The following is an 18714-nucleotide window of genomic DNA, read 5'->3' as shown; positions in this document are numbered from 1 at the left end:
TTACTCTTTAGGTGATTATGTCTTATTTTAAGTGTGATGAGATATTTGGACTAAAAATGAGGAAAAATACACTTGGTAAGATTTAGATTTTTGCAGTATGTGTGTTTTAGGGTCAAAACAGGGTGGAATAACAGAAAAAGACAAAGAGAGGAATTGAAGTTTAACAGGTTTTTACTAAATAAGCCACTCAGAATGTACATCAGTAAGAGATTTAGGATGCTGACCATGAACTGTCAACTGGAACACACTGAACGACAAGTATTTGAATTTTGACTCAGTAGATTTTGTTTTGGGGCTCTCCGTTTTTTTATTTTATTTTTTTTCTAAATCAGTCCAGCTGTTTTTTGCACCTGCTTGAACTCCAAAAAACAGTTACACGGTCAAGACTTGGTAAAATATAGTAAAAATAAATAAATAAATAAATAAATAAAGGAAAATCACAACAATACTGCAAAAAACTACAAGGAAAATGGTGAAGAAAAAAAGTCCTATTTTTATAGTGAGTCGTCTCACTGCTCCATGTTTTGCTCCCAATTACACAGGTGGTGGGGGGAGAACTGAGCATGCTCAGATGTCTTTGGAAAGCGCAAGGTCTATTCTCTCAAAACATTTTGAATTTTTTGAGCAAAATTTTTTGAAATATTTTGAATAAATCATACATTCAGAACACTCAGCACAGACACATCAGGGGTTTTAATGTCTCATCTGATATACAAAAATATGTCATGAATTGGCATATTTTCCAGTGTCATCAACAGGGTTGAGTTACATACACTTCACTAAATGTTGAGGCAATTGCTTTGTTTGTCTTTTTTATTATTTCTTATTTTCATCTTGTTGCATCTGTTATGTCATTTGCCTCTTATTACATGTCATCTTTTACATCATTTTCTTCTTTTTGCAATTTTTTTGCATGTTCTTCTTACAAATGAGCCATCAACTCTACGTTTCAAATGCTATTCATGATGTCAGCATTTACAAACTCTTACAGAAAACATCATTTTTCAGTTTTAATTAGGAAAATCAATTCACATATCATATTATTTTTATTTACTTCGACAGTTTGTGACCCCATAGAAGCAGCTCTCCATGTTTCTTTTCACTCCACAAAACATCCACCATCCACAATTTGGAGTTTGACTCACATCACAGTTCAAGTATGTGCACAAAACAATTCATACATGAAGTAATAAAGCAATTAAAATATAATTCAAAGTATTTTTCTATAAGTTTACTATGCGTACATGTCAATAAATATTAAGAATATATATCCATGTAATAGATTCCAATAAAGTCATTTAAAAAATTTAAAATAATTATTTCTCTATCTTGCCTTAAGCTTGATAAATGCTATTTGCAATCCTTAAAACAGGAACAAAAATCTAAATGGCAAAGTGGAACAAAAATAATTACACTTCCAGATTCTTCTACACCATTTTACTGGGGCATACTGCATAGAACATATGTGAAAGTACATGCCCTGGATTTACGTGTTGTGAATCCACAGAGTCCTTCTGTTTTCTGTCAGGCACCTTTAGGAGCCACCAGCTGCTCAAAGTGCCACTGTTGTCGAGGGTGATGTGTGCAGGGGCGTAGGAAGAGTCCTCCCACACTACTGTGGGTGCTGCTCACTTCTCTTGGCTGACCACCGCTGCTCTGTGAAAGCAATCCGTCTTTTACGGCCTCCAGACATAACTGGGACTGTTGGTGAACAAGCTGTCCACTCAGCTAGAAGCACAAAACACACTCACTGAGTAACAGCAGCTGCAGTTTATGGAATAAATCTGTACAGAAGAAAAGGTGAAAGTTATGAACACCTACAAAACAATAGCTATGTCTGTTGATTCTGATTGGCTAAAATGTCGGGTTGTGTTGTAGAATTTGATTTTCTGTGGTAGACAAAGTGTGGATGAGTGATGGAAAAAAGACAAACAGAGTAGAGGAAGAAAACTGACCCTATAACACCAAATGTATCGTATTTGATACACGAGTTTTGAAGCCCTCTACATGATCAGTGTGATTTTTTTTCTTGAAAAAACTGATGTATACAATTAGATAGATGCAATACATAGATAATCCACCGGGGGGAGGAATTCATTTACCAGAGGCCTTTCCAGTGACACTACAAGATTGTCATTAATGAGAAAGGAGGAAGAACTTTGACAATTTTGAAAAGAAATTGCAAATTTGTTAGGCAGGTATATGTTACATTATGTTTTTGTTTATTCAAAAATAATAATATTTGAGCATTGATACCCAATGTATCAGATATGATACAAAATCAAAACTCATGGTTGCTCAGAAGGACCAATAAAGGCTCCAGTTTCAAAGAAGTGGAATTTTCTGTCCATGATTTAATGCCGGGGTGTCCAATCCACATCTTCGAGGGCCAGTATCCTGCATGTTTTAGATGTATCCCTCTTCCAACACACCTGATTCAAATGATAAGTGTATCATCAAGCTCTGCAGAAGCCTGATAATCACCATCAGGTGTGTTGGAAGAGGGATACATCTAAAACATGCAGGATACCGGCCCTCGAGGACCAGGATTGGACACCCCTGATTTAATGGTTCAGGCTTTACAGGGTTAAAAAAAATAAAGAGAGAGAGAGTGAAATTAATGAGAGAGAAATTGAAGAGCTGGAAAAGCCCAGATATACCGCTGGGACTGTTAAACAGACTGTGTGGTCTGTTTGCTGATTCCAGACCTGGTGTTAGAGAAACTAGTGTCTGATTTGGGCCTAGAGGCATCATCATGTAAGTGTTAATTTATGTTTAATGGGTATAACTGTTACTGTGGCACAAACGGCAGAGAGAAGTGCTAACATAATTGACCACTACTTTGCACTTTCCACAACTGATGCTGATATCCAGGTAAGTGTTAACAGTCAGCCAAAAGCTCTGAGAGTGTTGCTTGGTAACCATTCTGCTAAATGTCAGAACTACTATTTTTTGGAAGAAAGTTTATCTGATGTCAACACATTTTTGTTGCTGTGTGAAACATTGCCAGATGTAATGTGTAATAGATTTTACACATTGATTTACAGTGATTTCTGTAAAAACTAAGGTATGATGCAACCTTTATATGGAGCTGCTGTAAAACCACAGTAAAGCACATCATCCTGGGTAATGTACTTCAATATAAGATCTCAGTTTAATATAATAACACATATCTTGCCTTTATGAACTTCCACTGAAGTCTGGTGGGGGTTGGTCGGTGGGCGGGGCAAGGAGAGAGGACCACCCTCTCTCCGTTAGCATCCAAACACAAAGCCCCCAGTGAACCCCATCGCACTTCACCCTCAGAGTTTAGATCACAATGCTGTAAATGACAAGAGACACCTTTATCACCATGCAACACCTTTCTGTCTTCAACTACCACCAGTGAATAAACTGTTGCCATGGTTACCTGGCTGCCTGTCCCGCTGCATGGTGCTATACTCATGTCCCCACCCTGCAGAGCCTGCCCTCGGGGGTAGTCCGCACAGCTGCCAGTGCCGACGTTGTACAGCTTCAAACACCCACAAATTTGGGATATGAGTGTGTCATGTCCATAGATCAGTCCAGTGTGTGTGTGTGTGTGTGTGTGTGTGTGTGTGTGTGTGTGTGTGTGTGTGTGTTACCTCGCCTGACAGTGCCGGTCTGTCCTGGGGGACATAAAGTTGTGGATAGACTGTTGTCAGGTACCAGTGGAAGTTCCTACAGCCCAGACTCCTCTTTATTCGGAGGCGCTCTGTGATACTGGGGCTCTCTGACTGCACATAAGGAACAGCGTGTTCTGTTTTCGGGAATCGCCTGCAACATTTTAAGGAGGTCAGGCTTCACACGTATTCACATACCTGCCTGATGAAATGAGCAAGTGTGTCTCTCCTGTAGAAGATCTTCCTGTACGCATCCATCCACGTGTCTGCAATGCGGATCTTGTTCCTCTGAAGAAGCTCCTCATCTGGGAAGCGATAAGGCAGGTGGTGGTGGTCCAGGTGTGCCACACGGGAGCATGGAACCACCTCCATGGACCCACCACAGGACCACACCTAGGAGAGCACACTCTATTTTGTTTACAATATCCCACAAAACTGTTTTGTTGTTGCAAATTGCATAGAAATGTGTCTTCTCTGCTCAGTACAATTTTACATCCATTTTGGGTGCTTTTACAGAACATGCCTTGTTTCCACAATATGAATTCTAATGGTCATCACAGACTTTTTGCTCCTGCACTTGTGCCTCTGTCAGCCGGCCAAGACATTCTCAGACCACGACTGAACCTGTGCTTTCCATTTGTAAAAGACATCATGTCCCTGTTCTACATACCTGAGGCCCCAACAGAAGGCAGCTGCATTGCTCAGGCAAGGAATCACAGCCGCTTACACAATTTAAAGATGCAGATTAAAATGCAATCTGTCATCTTTTAGTTTTGTGCGAGAATATAAAGTAGAGGGAAGTTTACTTTACCCTGATTGACAGCTCGATTTGTTCGGCCCCCCACAGCAGCATTCCTGGGTCGTAGGCTCCCACGCTTTGAAAGAAATGTCTATCGATAGCCAGTACTCCACCTCCTAATACTGGGCTCCTGTTAAAGAAAGAATCCACATGAAATTAACTGAATAAATGTGAACACAGGGATATGTCTCAGATTCACTGGAATAGATGCAGCATCAATTTTAAAGGACAATAATAAAGAATAAAGGTCATTCCTTCACAAAGGCTATACAACAAACAGTAAATCCCACATATCATATCAGTATCAACATCATGTACAACTATGCAAATATTTGATTTATACATACATATGTATGTATGTGTGTGTGTGTGTGTGTGTGTGTGTGTGTATGTATGTATGTATATGTGTATGTTTGTATGTGTGTGTGTGTGTGTGTGTGTGTGTGTGTGTGTGTGTGTATGTATCTATGTATGTACGTATGTATGTGTGTGTATGTATGTATGTATGTATGTGTGTGTATATGTATGTATGTGTGTGTGTGCATGTATGTATGTATGCATGTGTGTGTGTGTGTGTGTGTGTGTGTGTGTGTGTATGTATGTATGTACGTATGTATGTATTTGTAAATGTATGTATGTATGTAAGTACGTATGTATGTATTTGTGAATGTATTATACAGGGTGGGGAAGCAAAATTTACAATATTTTGAGGCAGGGATTGAAAGACAGTGTATGACCAATTAGTTTATTGAAAGTCATGAGAATTTATTTGTCACAAGAAAATTGACATAATAGAAAATGTTTTTATTCTATGTGTCCTCCTTCTTTCTCAATAACTGCCTTCACACGCTTCCTGAAACTTGTGCAAGTGTTCCTCAAATATTCGGGTGACAACTTCTCCCATTCTTCTTTAATAGTATCTTCCAGACTTTCTCGTAATAGTTTTGCTCATAGTCATTCTCTTCTTTCCATTATAAACAGTCTTTATGGACACTCCAACTATTTTTGAAATCTCCTTTGGTGTGACGAGTGCATTCAGCAAATCACACACTCTTTGACGTTTGCTTTCCTGATTACTCATATGGGCAAAAGTTTCTGAAAAGGTATGGATAATAGTGTTAGGTATGATTATGACATCAATATATGTTTGGTTTCAAAACAATTGACGTAGTGCCTGTTGAGAAAAAACAACTAAATGTTCATTGTAAATTTTGCTTCCCCACCCTGTATATATGTACGTGTGTATGTATGTATGTATAGAACAAGTAATATAAATATCAGATTCCCTTTTATATCTCCTGTTTCATACTTGAATGTTCTCCCTGTCTTTCTGCACTGTATTATTTTTTTTATTTTTTTTATTTTTTTTTTTTTTCCTTTTTTTTTCTGCTGTAAACACTGCAATTTCCCCACGGTGGGATTTTCTCTTATCTCAAGGCAAAATATGCAATCTGATTTACTCTACTTTTCAAGGCTAGATATCAGTTCTGCTCCTACAAACACACTTTGCTTTCTCCCACAAATCCAGCCACGACTGTTTTACTGTGAAAGCGCTCTATACTCACTGCACAGGATGAACAGCCAAATCTGCGTCCTTAGCTTGAACCTGAGGGTTTGATTCCCAGTAGAAGTCTAGTCTCCAGTCAAACACTCCCCGAACTGGCCACCGGGTGGCGTTGTACTGAAAGGTCTGCCAGTCAATCACATCCATGATGGGAGACACCACTCTGGTTCTGCACACAGCCACACCACAATTATACTGTTTCTACTGTGAACAATTCGAAGTGAAATTATGTCAAGAATGAGAAATATGTTTGGGAAAACAGGGGGAAAAGCACCAATCAGAGTGTGTGTATGTGTGTTTTAGTTGCCTGTATCGCAGTAGCCAAGATCAATAACAACACATTGAACTTCATCAGGGTTTGTTCTGGTTCACACATGTTCTTTCAAATGTTTTTTACCAATCTGAATCTGACTCTAAGGGGAAATGGAATGAAGAGATTAAAGGGGGGGGGGGGGGGGGGGGGCACATAAAAGAAATAGCAGAAGGGTCAAACATGTGGCTGAGAGCGGAGTGGTTGCAGATTCCAGGCCAGAGAGTTCAGCCTAATTACCTAGTCTAATTAGAGCCACACTGCAGGCAGCCTGAGACACAAGACTGGAGCCAAATCATGAGAGCTGAGACGTGGATACACACACACAGCACACCTATGCCCTGCCTTCCTAATGAACAACGACAACTGATAACTCTGAGCCCTGCATATTCTCACTTCTCTCAAGCGGTTCTGTCAAACAGCAGAACACAACAGAGATACAAGCAGACAAGCTGATAAACCATTAGGCTGCAGCTGTTGGGTTTGGGCAAGTATTCCCAGCCCAAATGTTTATTCAGCTCTTACTAATTCCTCACGGTTAACCTGGAAATCAGCATGTTGCCATTTTAATTATTTACAGAGAAAAGTATTCTATTAGTATGGTTAAATTTAAGTGAAGGTACCTGTCCTGGGCCACTCTCTCCAGCAGGGGTTCAAGCCAGCCCTTGTGGCATTCACAGTGGGAGTCCATGAATACCAGTACCTCCCCAGTAGCTCTGGAAGCACCTAGAGTCCGGCACCCTCCCACTCCTAGGCGCCTCATGCTACGAATCAAGCGCACACCGTTCAGATGTGACACATACTCACTGAGGACGCTCTTCAGATGACCTGGGAAGCACAACAGGAGGTAGATTAGACATGGATGGATGGATGGATGGATGGATGGATGGATGGATGGATGGATGGATGGATGGATGGATGGATGGATGGATGGATGGATGGATGGATAAGTAGATAAGTAGATGGATGAGTAGATAAATGGATGGATGGATGGATGGATGGATGGATGGATGGATGGATGGATGGATGGATGGATGGATGAGTAGATAAGTAGATGGATGGATGGATGGATGGATGGATGGATGGATGGATGGATGGATGGATGGATGGATGGATGGATGGATGGATGAGTAGATAAGTGGATGGATGGATGGATGGATGGATGGATGGATGGATGGATGGATGGATGGATGAGTAGATAAGTAGATGGATGGATGGATGGATGGATGGATGGATGAGTAGATAAGTAGATGGATGGATGGATGGATGGATGGATGAGTAGATAACTGGATGGATGGATGAGTAGATAAGTGGATGGATGGATGGATGGATGGATGGATGGATGGATGGATGGATGGATGGATGGATGGATGGATGGATGGATGGATGGATGGATGGATGGATGGCACCGTGCAGGCTCAGGTCGTCCACCAGCAGGACCTCCTGCAGATGCTGTTTGGGTGCCGTGTCCAGTACACTGTGGACGGTGCGCAGCAGTGTGGACCAAGCCTCATCGTGGAAACAGATGACAACACTGGCTGAAGGCAGAGACTCACTGTACTGCTCCCCTAAACACCTGATATGTAGAAGACAAATTCACACCGTCAAGGAGAAAAAAGTGTTTTCAGTTTTTCCACAGCTGAAGCTGTGCAGAGGTAGGAGACTGTGTCTGTGCGCTTTCCACTCACTCAGGAGGTCGCACCTCCGGCAGACTCCGGTGGAGTGAAATCCTCTCACTGACCACTTCGTTAAATCCATATTTATTCACTCCAGTCCGCTCCATGTCCTTCTCCAGACCCCCGAGGCTCAGCTGTACCCCTTTCCCCATCTCTCCGTGCGTCGTGGCCGCTGGCGTGGTGCTGTCTTTACCCGGTCCCGGCAGAAGCACCTTATAACTCCCTTTCTTTGGCGGCGAGTTTTTTGTCCCTTGCGTGGATGGCACGAATAACAGCTGGTCTTCTTGCAGAGAGTTCAGGGGGGCTAGATCAATGCCGAGCTCCAAAGCGGGGTCCCGAAAGTCCACAAGCACCTCAACCTCCGGTGGACCGGGCACCCGTTGGAGGGGGCGCCGGGGAGGGCCGGTTCGCTGATGACTGTGGTCCCGCTCCCGTTTGATAAAAAGGTCCGAGAACGTCAACGAGACCAGGGCGAACCCGAGAAGCAGCAGCCAGAAACAGAGCATCCTCCTGCGGACGCCTGGAGCTCTGCCCCACAGCCTCATGGTGGGAGGAAGAGGAGAGCGGAACCACAGCTCAGAAGTTCACACTGTCCCGTCTGGACTTCCACAAATGTAGGATTTTCCTCAGAAAAGTGAGCAGCATTTTACTGAAATTACGCGTGTGTTCAGAGACGATGAAAAGCAGAAATCTGAAGACACATCCAGCCGCACCAGACATGTGACAGGAATGAGAGACAAGTCAAACTCTCAACAAGCCTCTGGAGGTGCGCACACTTTGTCTCTCATCCAGCCCATCCCGGGGTCCTAACGCCTGCGTAAAAGTGACCCTCAGATGATCTGTGGAAATGCACCTGATCCATCCACCTGCTGCTCCACCTGCTCATATCAGCTCATCTACAACACCAGACTGCAGCACATATTCCAGATGCACTACTTTTATTTTAATGTTCCGCTCATGTGGATTACAGGACTTCAAATGAAAGGTTTGCAGTTATTTCCAGCTACTTTATAATCACACTAGATTTTATTTCGGCCAAAAATAACAGTAAGTTACACTTTCTAGACTTGTACTCGCGTGTTACAGCGCAGTGAGTCTGTTTTTGCTTCCCCGGTTTGTGCGTGCGGGCTGTTTTAGCGGAGGCGCCTCTCTCCGGTGCGTCACACTTCAAAGCCGCTGTCTCCGGCCAGCTGGCGAACGGCCCCGCGGTCCCATGACCGTCTGCCGGAGCCCGGGAAGCGGGGCGGTCGCAGCCTCTGCTCTGCCTGGTTCTTCGAGGAGATCTTGTCCATCTGATGTTTTCGTGTAGACTGAGTCAAAACAGAGAACCTCGTGCGTCCTGGAACTCCAAACCCACTTTTGGATCAATAAGTGGAAAGTTACAAAAACATATTTTTATACTAACTTGTTTTCCGAGTGTGTTTTAAGGCAAACTGCTAAATTATCCCATTAATGTTTTTCCAGGTGAGCTCAGAGTCAGCTTTCTGTCCATGGCCAAGAGGGGGTCAGACTGTACCCATTTAACCACATCACCCACAGAGGAGAGCCGCGTGCGTCAGCCTGTCTCACGGGCTCTGTTTGGCGTCGTGGCTCTGAAAGCCCACTGAATTCCACTTGGCAGGACGCAGCCAGTGCAGCTTTCAAACTAGTTTTGGCTGTAACCAGACCAGTCAGTTGCCTGTGTCAGTGCGCACTGGCCTGGGTGGTGCTGGTGGTGCTGGTGGGTGACAGCCTGGCGACCCTCTGCGTCTGGGATTTGGAGTGGGAGGGTGGGTGGGATTAGGAGCAACCCAGCCTTCCCCCTATTCTAAACAAAGACACCACACCTTTTCTTCAGGATGACAGGGCAGACTGGTCTGTGATGAGTGTGATTACAGTATTGGGGGGGGGGGGGGGGGGGGGGGGGGTTACACCTGGAGAGACAGACTGAGGAGTTAAAAGGCTGAAGGATGGGTTCAGAAGGTAAGGGTGTTAAAAAGAGACTGAAAATGAGAGAGGAAGAGGTGAGCTCTGAGCTACAAATGACCCGCTCCTGACTCCTGTGTTCTTGTGGGAATACTTTTTTTTTTTTTGTAATCCAAGATTGAAGCAAAGAAGGTTTTCATGTATTTCCAGTTTTGCGCACAGTGAACACTCCCATATGTTCCATCCTGCAGCCAAAACACACACTGAATTGAAGTTTCCACTGCCAGCACATTTTGCAGACACACACATATAAACACCGCAAGAACATGGACACACACATTATACGTGCACACACACAGATCCACGGGCTGGCTACAAGCACACACACGCACGCACGCACGCACACACACACACACATATACACGTACACGCACAATGCGGGGAATGTGTCTGCATTCCTCTATTCAGTAAGAAGTCAGAGCTGTAAATGAGAAGGCACGACATGTACACACACAGAGAGAGAGAGAGAGAGAGAGAGAGAGAGAGGGAAAAACAGAGGGAAAGTGAGGATAAAACTGGTTGGACAATACATTTTTGGGCTGTTGTTCATTCATATTTCTGTTTTACAACCAGTACTGTCTGGGCTGGACAGACACACAGACGGACAGACACAGAGGGAGATAGAGAAGTAGCGGAGTGGTGCTGCCCTCTACTGGACAACTGACCATGGGCTGAGAAGAACATTTTCGTGCAACTTTGGTTCAGTTTCAGTGCATCTACCTCAGTGTTAAAGCGGTGCCTAAAATGGCACCTTTGACACTTTAGGTTTTTTTGACTTTGTAACTGGGTTTATTACTGACCTTTAATATAATGTAACTGAAATGGTAAAACTAATGATTCTACTGTGAATAGACTGACATGAATACTTTATATTCTGCTATAGTTCATTGTTTATACCACTTATTTATTCTTATTCTTATTCTATTTGAACCGTCTTTATGTTTTCATCCATGACATTTAGCAAGCTTAGAGAGAAACAGCAATTAACATTAAGTAATTAAGTAAAAAAAAACATGAATCCATTTCCTTCATCTGCTGTTAATTTGACTGTTGTTTGTTTTCATATCCAACTAATTCTGTAAAGCCCTGTGAGGCAACTTTGTTGTGATATAGGGCTCTACAAATAAAACTGAAATCGAAGAGTATCTTTTTTCTGTATGTCCTGTGCATCTAGTGAATTGACAATAACAAAAAAAAAAGCTTTGAATCTTGAATCTTTGAATCTTGAATATCAGCAAAGTCAAGAAAACTTCATTTTTAAACAGACAGACAGACAGACAGACAGACAGACAGACAGACAGACAGATAGATAGATAGATAGATAGATAGATAGATAGATAGATAGATAGATAGATAGATAGATAGATAGATAGATAGATAGATAGATAGATAGATAGATAGATAGATAGATAGATAGATAGATAGATAGATAGATAGATAGATAGATAGATAGATAGATAGATAGATAGATAGATAGATAGATAGACCTGCAGAAATCATGACTTCAATCACAAGTGCGTTGTGTCGAAAACCTGTAAATCATGAGTTTGCCCTCTGTTTCTGTTTCTGCGGCTGTGGCGCAACATCAAATCGTGCGCCACAGTGCGTGGCAGTGTCACGGTGGTGTCATCATGACACAGCGTAAATATAGTGAAAATAATTGTTGGAAAATTCAAACCTGGAGATTTAAGGTTATGTACAAAGTCTGGACAAGAATCGTTGGAATCCATAACTTACAATAAACGTGTTTTTAATCAATTCTTTGGGCTAATTACATTCAGTTTTCAACCCAGTCATGTTTGACCTATTTATTTAATTCCCTTTGAAGAAATATGATCACAGTTATGATGTAAATGGCCTAAAAAATTATTATTATTATTATTATTATTATTATTATTATTATTATTATTATTATTATTATTATTATTATTATATATTTTTATTCCAGCAATTATTAGAATCGCCGCTGAAAACATGCAGGGACACACAGGACTTTATCTACACTGTGAAGTCAAATCATTCATATGAAGACACGATCCCATTTTGAATATGATTCAATTATTAATCATTACACGATAACGTTAACTTTGAATGCCCTAATAAGATGTTTCCAAAAGGCAGAAGAAAAAAAATGGAGAAGACATGCGCAGGTCATCCCTCATGATATTTTTTCCTGAAAACTAATGAGGGATGAGATGCATCTTGTTAGGAAACATCACATGTTTGTGCGCTCAGATTCAATTATAGAACATCAGGAGGAGCAGGAGGAGGACTGTCTGAGCTGGACGGGCAGACTGGGTGCAGAGTCTCTGGCTGAAGCAGAGATCATTTTTTGGGGAGGTGTACGGGCCTATTTTTGGGGGGGACTATTTCGACCACAATTTTATTCCCCCATCTACTAAACAGTGGAAATGGATACTTTCAGTTATGTTATTCTTTTAGCCTGTGCGTATTTTGCGCATCAGAGTGAAGGACGCAAAAGTAAGTAGAGCTTTAAACTGATGTATTTTTTTTCTTATTATATTAATTTGTATGATATTATTGGGTTATTATTTCATACAGTATGTGTAACGGGCAGGTTTAGAAATTTTCACCACAGATTGGAATCAAATTTGTTGCGTTTAAGTGCGTACACTGACTTCTTCCAAACCACAACTCTGACTCAGACTGTTTTTGTTTCTGCAGATATTCAGTATTAATTCCACTTCAGCTTTTGCTATAGGAGACATTTGTGGCAGTGTTTCTGTAAAGCCTGTCTTGTCATCAGCTTTGTGAACTCAGAGTCCCATGAGCTTAATTAAGGCGTGTTCACCAAGTGACTTTCTCCAGTCAGCTCAACACAGAACCAACAAATGAAGAACTATTCTGACTCTGTGGATACATTCCACTGTTTATAAAGATGTTACAGATATTCTGAAGGGAAGGAAAGTTTTAAAATGTTAAATCAAGCCTTTCATGCTCCAGCTGAAATCTGGATTCTCGTTCCTATAATAAAATAATGTCGACTGTGTTCAAATATGAAATACAAATTGCAAAGATGTGTCCATAAATTCAAGACTGAAATTTAAAAAAGAAAAGAAAACAAAAGAAAAGAAAGTTAGTTACAGAGAGAAATAAGAAAAAAAAGTATGGTCAGACAATGTATTTAATTATTATTAAAGTCAGATTTTCTTTAGTACATCATGGTTGGTTTTAAAATCCTATTTTCAGTATTTTCTAATGTATTTCTTTCCAATCATCTACACTTTTTTATGTCTCGTGTGCAACAGCTACTGTTATCTCAACTGAAGTCGAGCTAAAAATATCTATATTTTTGAAACTACTTTCTCTTCTTTCAACCATTTTCTTCTCTTGTGGTTGGACCCTTCCAAAACACATCCGTCTGGGGCATAAAGAGGTAAAGAGGAAAAAACCACAGCAAATGACCTTAATTACAAAATGAGATTGAAATTAGCTGTAACATCTGATCATGCTGGGATCAGTGAAGGGAAAGGTTTGACAGATCTAAATACAGATGTGGGCGAGACAGAGATTCACCTTAAGACACAGCTTTGATGAAATGTGGATAATGTCAAATTTTAAAAAATAAATAAAATAAAAGGGCATTCTAAACCTTGCTTTTTATGTAAAAATATGGAAATCAAATAACCACTATGAAACACAATTATCTCTTATATGTATTACATATAGTGTTTTTGGATGTTGTTGCTCCTGCATTAATGTGTGTTTTACTAGTAAAGGTCTGAGGATGACAGTATTTCAACTAATTTATTGTGTTTGAGTGACTTCTCCAGTGCAGAGTTTGAAACTAAGCAGATGCAAAAGTCACATGAGTTCTATGGTGTGGACCATTCAGACTGAGCTCACACTGCAGAAGGGGCTGACTTTGACCACATATAGAAGGCTATGTACACACAGGAGGTACTTAGTACTTGTGTTGGTACATCTGGTACTTGCTCTGTCATTTTACACCTTAGGATCTCCATGGTCTTTTTTTATTCCAATAGCCTATTTATTTATTTTTACAGCTGATATTTATTGTTCTGTTTTGTGTTTTTTACAACAATGGAGATGTGCAAATAATGCTGTGTTCTGCCTGGCTTCAAGTGAGAATAAAGCTATTCTATTCTATTCTATTCTATTCTGTTCTGTTCTGTTCTGTTCTGTTCTTTTTGTTCTGTTCTTTTCTATTCTATTCTATTCTATTCTATTCTATTCTGTTGTTTTCTTTTCTTTTCTTTTCTTTTCTTTTCTATTCTATTCTGTTCTTTTTGTTCTGTTCTTTGCTATTCTATTGTTGTTTTCTATTCTATTCTATTCTATTCTGTTCTGTTCTGTTCTTTTTGTTCTGTTCTTTTCTATTCTATTCTGTTGTTTTCTTTTCTATTCTGTTCTATTCTATTCTATCTGTTCTTTTCTGTTCTATTCTGTTCTTTTTGTTCTTTTGTTTTGTATTCTATCCTGTTGTTTTCTTTTCTATTCTATTCTCTTCTGTTCTATTCTATTTTATTCTGTTTTGTTCTATTTTATTCTGTTCTGTTTGTTCTTTTCTTTTCTATTCTAGTTTGTTCTTTTTGTTCTATTGTTTTCTATTCTATACTGTTGTTTTCTTTTCTGTTCTATTCTGTTTTGTTTTGTTCTGTTCTCTTTTATTCTGTTCTTTTTGTTCTGTTCTTTTCTATTGTATTCTGTTGTTTTCTTTCCTTTTCTTTTCTTTTCTTTTCTTTTCTATTCTATTCTTTTTGCTCTGTTCTATTCTATTCTATTCTATTCTATTCTGTTCTATTCTGTTCTTTTTGCTCTGTTCTTTTCTATTCTATTCTGTTGTTTTCTTTTCTTTTCTATTCTATTCTTTTTGTTCTGTTCTTTTCTATTCTGTTGTTTTCTGTTTTATTCTGTTTTGTTCTATTCTATTCTGTTCTCTTTGTTCTATTGTTTTCTATTCTATTCTGCTGTTTTCTATTCTGTTCTGTTCTATTCTATTTTATTCTGTTTTGCTCTATTCTATTTTATTCTGTTCTTTTTGTTCTATTCTATTTTATTCTGTTCTTTTTGTTCTATTCTATTCTATTCTATTCTATTCTATTCTATTCTATTCTATTCTGTTTTGCTCTATTCTATTTTATTCTGTTCTTTTTGTTCTATTCTATTCTATTCTATTCTATTCTATTCTATTCTATTCTATACTATTCTGTTGTTTTCTTTTCTTTTCTTTTCTTTTCTTTTCTATTCTATTCTGTTCTTTTTGTTCTGTTCTTTGCTATTCTATTGTTGTTTTCTATTCTATTCTATTCTATTCTATTCTGTTCTGTTCTTTTTGTTCTGTTCTTTTCTATTCTATTCTGTTGTTTTCTTTTCTATTCTGTTCTATTCTATTCTATCTGTTCTTTTCTGTTCTATTCTGTTCTTTTTGTTCTTTTGTTTTGTATTCTATCCTGTTGTTTTCTTTTCTATTCTATTCTCTTCTGTTCTATTCTATTTTATTCTGTTTTGTTCTATTTTATTCTGTTCTGTTTGTTCTTTTCTTTTCTATTCTAGTTTGTTCTTTTTGTTCTATTGTTTTCTATTCTATACTGTTGTTTTCTTTTCTGTTCTATTCTGTTTTGTTTTGTTCTGTTCTCTTTTATTCTGTTCTTTTTGTTCTGTTCTTTTCTATTGTATTCTGTTGTTTTCTTTCCTTTTCTTTTCTTTTCTATTCTATTCTTTTTGCTCTGTTCTATTCTATTCTATTCTATTCTATTCTATTCTATTCTGTTCTATTCTGTTCTTTTTGCTCTGTTCTTTTCTATTCTATTCTGTTGTTTTCTTTTCTTTTCTATTCTATTCTTTTTGTTCTGTTCTTTTCTATTCTGTTGTTTTCTGTTTTATTCTGTTTTGTTCTATTCTATTCTGTTCTCTTTGTTCTATTGTTTTCTATTCTATTCTGCTGTTTTCTATTCTGTTCTGTTCTATTCTATTTTATTCTGTTTTGCTCTATTCTATTTTATTCTGTTCTTTTTGTTCTATTCTATTTTATTCTGTTCTTTTTGTTCTATTCTATTCTATTCTATTCTATTCTATTCTATTCTATTCTGTTTTGCTCTATTCTATTTTATTCTGTTCTTTTTGTTCTATTCTATTCTATTCTATTCTATTCTATTCTATTCTATTCTATTCTATACTATTCTTACTCATGTGGAATATATTTGTGTTTTTTCATTCTAAACAACACAAATCCCTTTTTTTAGATTTTATTTTATGTGACGTGGCCTACTTTTGGACATGGTCCTGAGTCAGATACAGATCTGATCTTTAATGTGACCTCAGTCTGAACAGTCACACTGGAATTCAAGACACTTCACTTTCAGTGTAGATTCATCACATAAGTCACTCAGATACTATAAAACAGAACAAGTGAGACCATGTGAACCAGAGACACCTAGTGTAAAAACTGCAGTGATATGAATCCAATGTCCTCATGAAATAGCCACAAACTGAGCAGAGACTGTTAGACAATGACCAGTTGATAGTATATGTTTATGGTGGAATTTGATATTGGACTCATTTAACAAAAACAATGTAAACATGTCTATGAAAGCATCACCTCTGAGTGGTTGAAACTGGCAGTGTGAAAACAGCTGATGTTGAACAATCTGCCCTTTGTCCTGCTCACACTACAATTTTTATTTATTTATTTATTTATTTATTTATTTTTATTTTACCTTTATTTATTTAAGTCCCATTGAGATTAGGAATCTCTTTTGTAAGGGAGACCTGGCCAAGGCAGCAGCCATACAAAGTCCAAACAACATAAAACGCATACATGATACACAATGAGCAATAAAACACAGTAACAACTATTCAACCATAAAGGCATCAAGAAAAACAGGGACATTCCTCCTTCACTGCATTCTCCATGATACTTTTAAAGTCATTAATTGGAATGAATGTGTGTAGTTTACAGTTTTTTGAAGATTATTCCACGACCATGGTGCATGGTGGGAAAATGCTGTTTTTCCAAAGTCTGTCGGAACTCAGGAAAGAGTCAATAAATAAATAACAGTAAAAGCAGTGACAGATCCGCCCTGGTCCACCGCCTGTAGTCTGAATGTTGCCTAACTCACATCATTTCCTCTTTCTTCTTCTCCAGCATATGCTGACATGTTCCCCCACAAGCATGCAGTCCTGCCAGGGAAGTTTCCATTTCCAATCCCACCAATCCCCGGCTGGGATCCTGACACCAACCCCTGGGATGACTTCCTCTACCCGCCCCTGTTTCCCAAGCCAAAAGACCTTACACGTCGAAGAGGTGAGCCACTCAGTGTTTTCTCCCAGGAACATCCCTGCTGTCACACTTCGAAGGTGTAAACCTGTGAAACCTCCACCTTTATGCAGGTAAACCTAAAGTTCGTCTCACCAGCGACACTCCAGCTCTCAACGGCTCCAGCATCTCCTTTACTGCTAAGCTGGAGTATCCTCCATGCCAGAAGGAGGATGCAAACGGGGACCTTGTATGGGATGAGCACTGTGAGGACGGTATGGAGCTGGAGGCCTCAGGTCACAATTAACAACAGAACCTTTCTTTAACCCTATAACACCAAACGTATCATATTTGATACAAGAGTTTTGAAGCCCTCTACATGATCAGTGTGATATTTTTTTTTTTCTTGAAACACCTGATGTATACAATTAGATAGAATACACAGGTAATCCTCCGGGGGGGTGGAATTCATTCACCAGAGGCCTTTCCAGTGACACTACAGAAGTGTCATTAATGAGGAAGGAGGCAGAACTTTGCCAATTTCCAATTTGTTAGACATGTTTGTGTTATATTATGTTTTTGTTTGTTCAAAAATAACAATATTTGAGCATTGAGACCCAATGGATCAAATATGATACAAAATTGAAATTCATACATGGAAATTGATATTTGAAAAACATTTTTTTTTTGGTTGTTCAGGAGGACCAATAAAGGCTCCAGTTTTAAAGAACTGGAATTTTCTGTCAGTGATTTGATAGTTCAGGCTTTTCAGGGTTAATCACAGGAGCATTGTACTCACACTCACACTCACACTAACAAACCTCTAACAGGCTTTTACAGTCATCTGTGAATTGACTTGAGCTTTTTCCTCCTTCCTGCAGCCAATGGACAGGTGAATTCTGGGTATGTGTACAACTGGACCTCCTGGTTGGATGACTATGGTTTTGGAAAGTGTTTGGACAAAATGAAATGCAACGTGTTCCCTGATGGGAAGCCCTTCCCCCTGAGCAATGACTGGAGGCGCAAGGGCTATGTCTATGTGTGGCACACAATGGGTGAGTCACATACGGATGGAAATCTGAGCAGATAGTTTCATTTCCTGCATTCTGGTAAATTGTTTGGGTGGTGGTGGGATGCAAGGGATATTTCCCACTCAATCATTAAATCAGGGTCTTTTATTGTTCAACACTTGGCCTTTTTTATTTCTACACAGGGTGCAAAATTAACTTTTTACCTCATCTGCCATTCACTAGAGACCTCCAAAAATTTACTGTCCAAAAGTATTTTTCTCCACCAAATAAAAAAATCATGCCTTATTTGACTTAAAATAATCACCAAACTTTTTTATTATGAAAGTCCAACTTAAGCATCACTTAAAGAATACAGTTATGTCCAGATAAAATTAGATTATTGCTATTTTATTAGGTTATATTTCATTTCAGGATGACTGCTGCATCATCATGTAATAAAAATATTCAAGTGCAACTGTTGACATTGACAGAATGAGACAAATGTCTGT

General features: G+C 39.1%; 2 protein-coding genes across 3 annotated transcripts in view; one reads left to right on the top strand and one right to left on the bottom strand.

Moving 5' to 3' along the window:
* Positions 1–514: 514 nt before the first annotated feature.
* On the bottom strand, positions 515–9619 carry LOC115427848 (polypeptide N-acetylgalactosaminyltransferase 15). Its single transcript, XM_030146550.1, has 10 exons — positions 8003–9619; positions 7724–7890; positions 6938–7142; positions 6006–6173; positions 4453–4570; positions 3840–4034; positions 3624–3755; positions 3410–3511; positions 3179–3322; positions 515–1728 (listed from the first exon to the last, which is right to left on the bottom strand). Exons 1-10 carry the CDS (start codon positions 8533–8535, stop codon positions 1525–1527), a joined length of 1968 nt encoding a protein of 655 aa, XP_030002410.1. The 5' UTR covers positions 8536–9619; the 3' UTR covers positions 515–1524.
* Positions 9620–12217: 2598 nt separating this feature from the next.
* The window catches only part of gpnmb (glycoprotein (transmembrane) nmb), a 30194-nt gene continuing 23697 nt past the window's right edge, over positions 12218–18714 (top strand). Inside the window, exons 1-4 of one of the 2 annotated variants that reach the window (XM_030147571.1) lie at positions 12218–12436; positions 17085–17243; positions 17330–17491; positions 18077–18250. In XM_030147571.1, coding sequence (XP_030003431.1) covers positions 12367–12436; positions 17085–17243; positions 17330–17491; positions 18077–18250 — 565 coding nt within the window. In that variant the 5' untranslated portion in view covers positions 12218–12366. The remainder of the gene's footprint in view (positions 12437–17084; positions 17244–17329; positions 17492–18076; positions 18251–18714) is intronic. The other variant, XM_030147572.1, reaches the window with a different exon arrangement.

This window comes from Sphaeramia orbicularis, chromosome 11 (genome assembly GCF_902148855.1).
Source record: "Sphaeramia orbicularis chromosome 11, fSphaOr1.1, whole genome shotgun sequence".
Lineage (NCBI taxonomy): Eukaryota > Metazoa > Chordata > Actinopteri > Kurtiformes > Apogonidae > Sphaeramia > Sphaeramia orbicularis.
The sequence above is the reverse complement of the archived record's forward strand: the minus strand, read 5'-3'. Positions and strand labels throughout refer to the sequence as shown.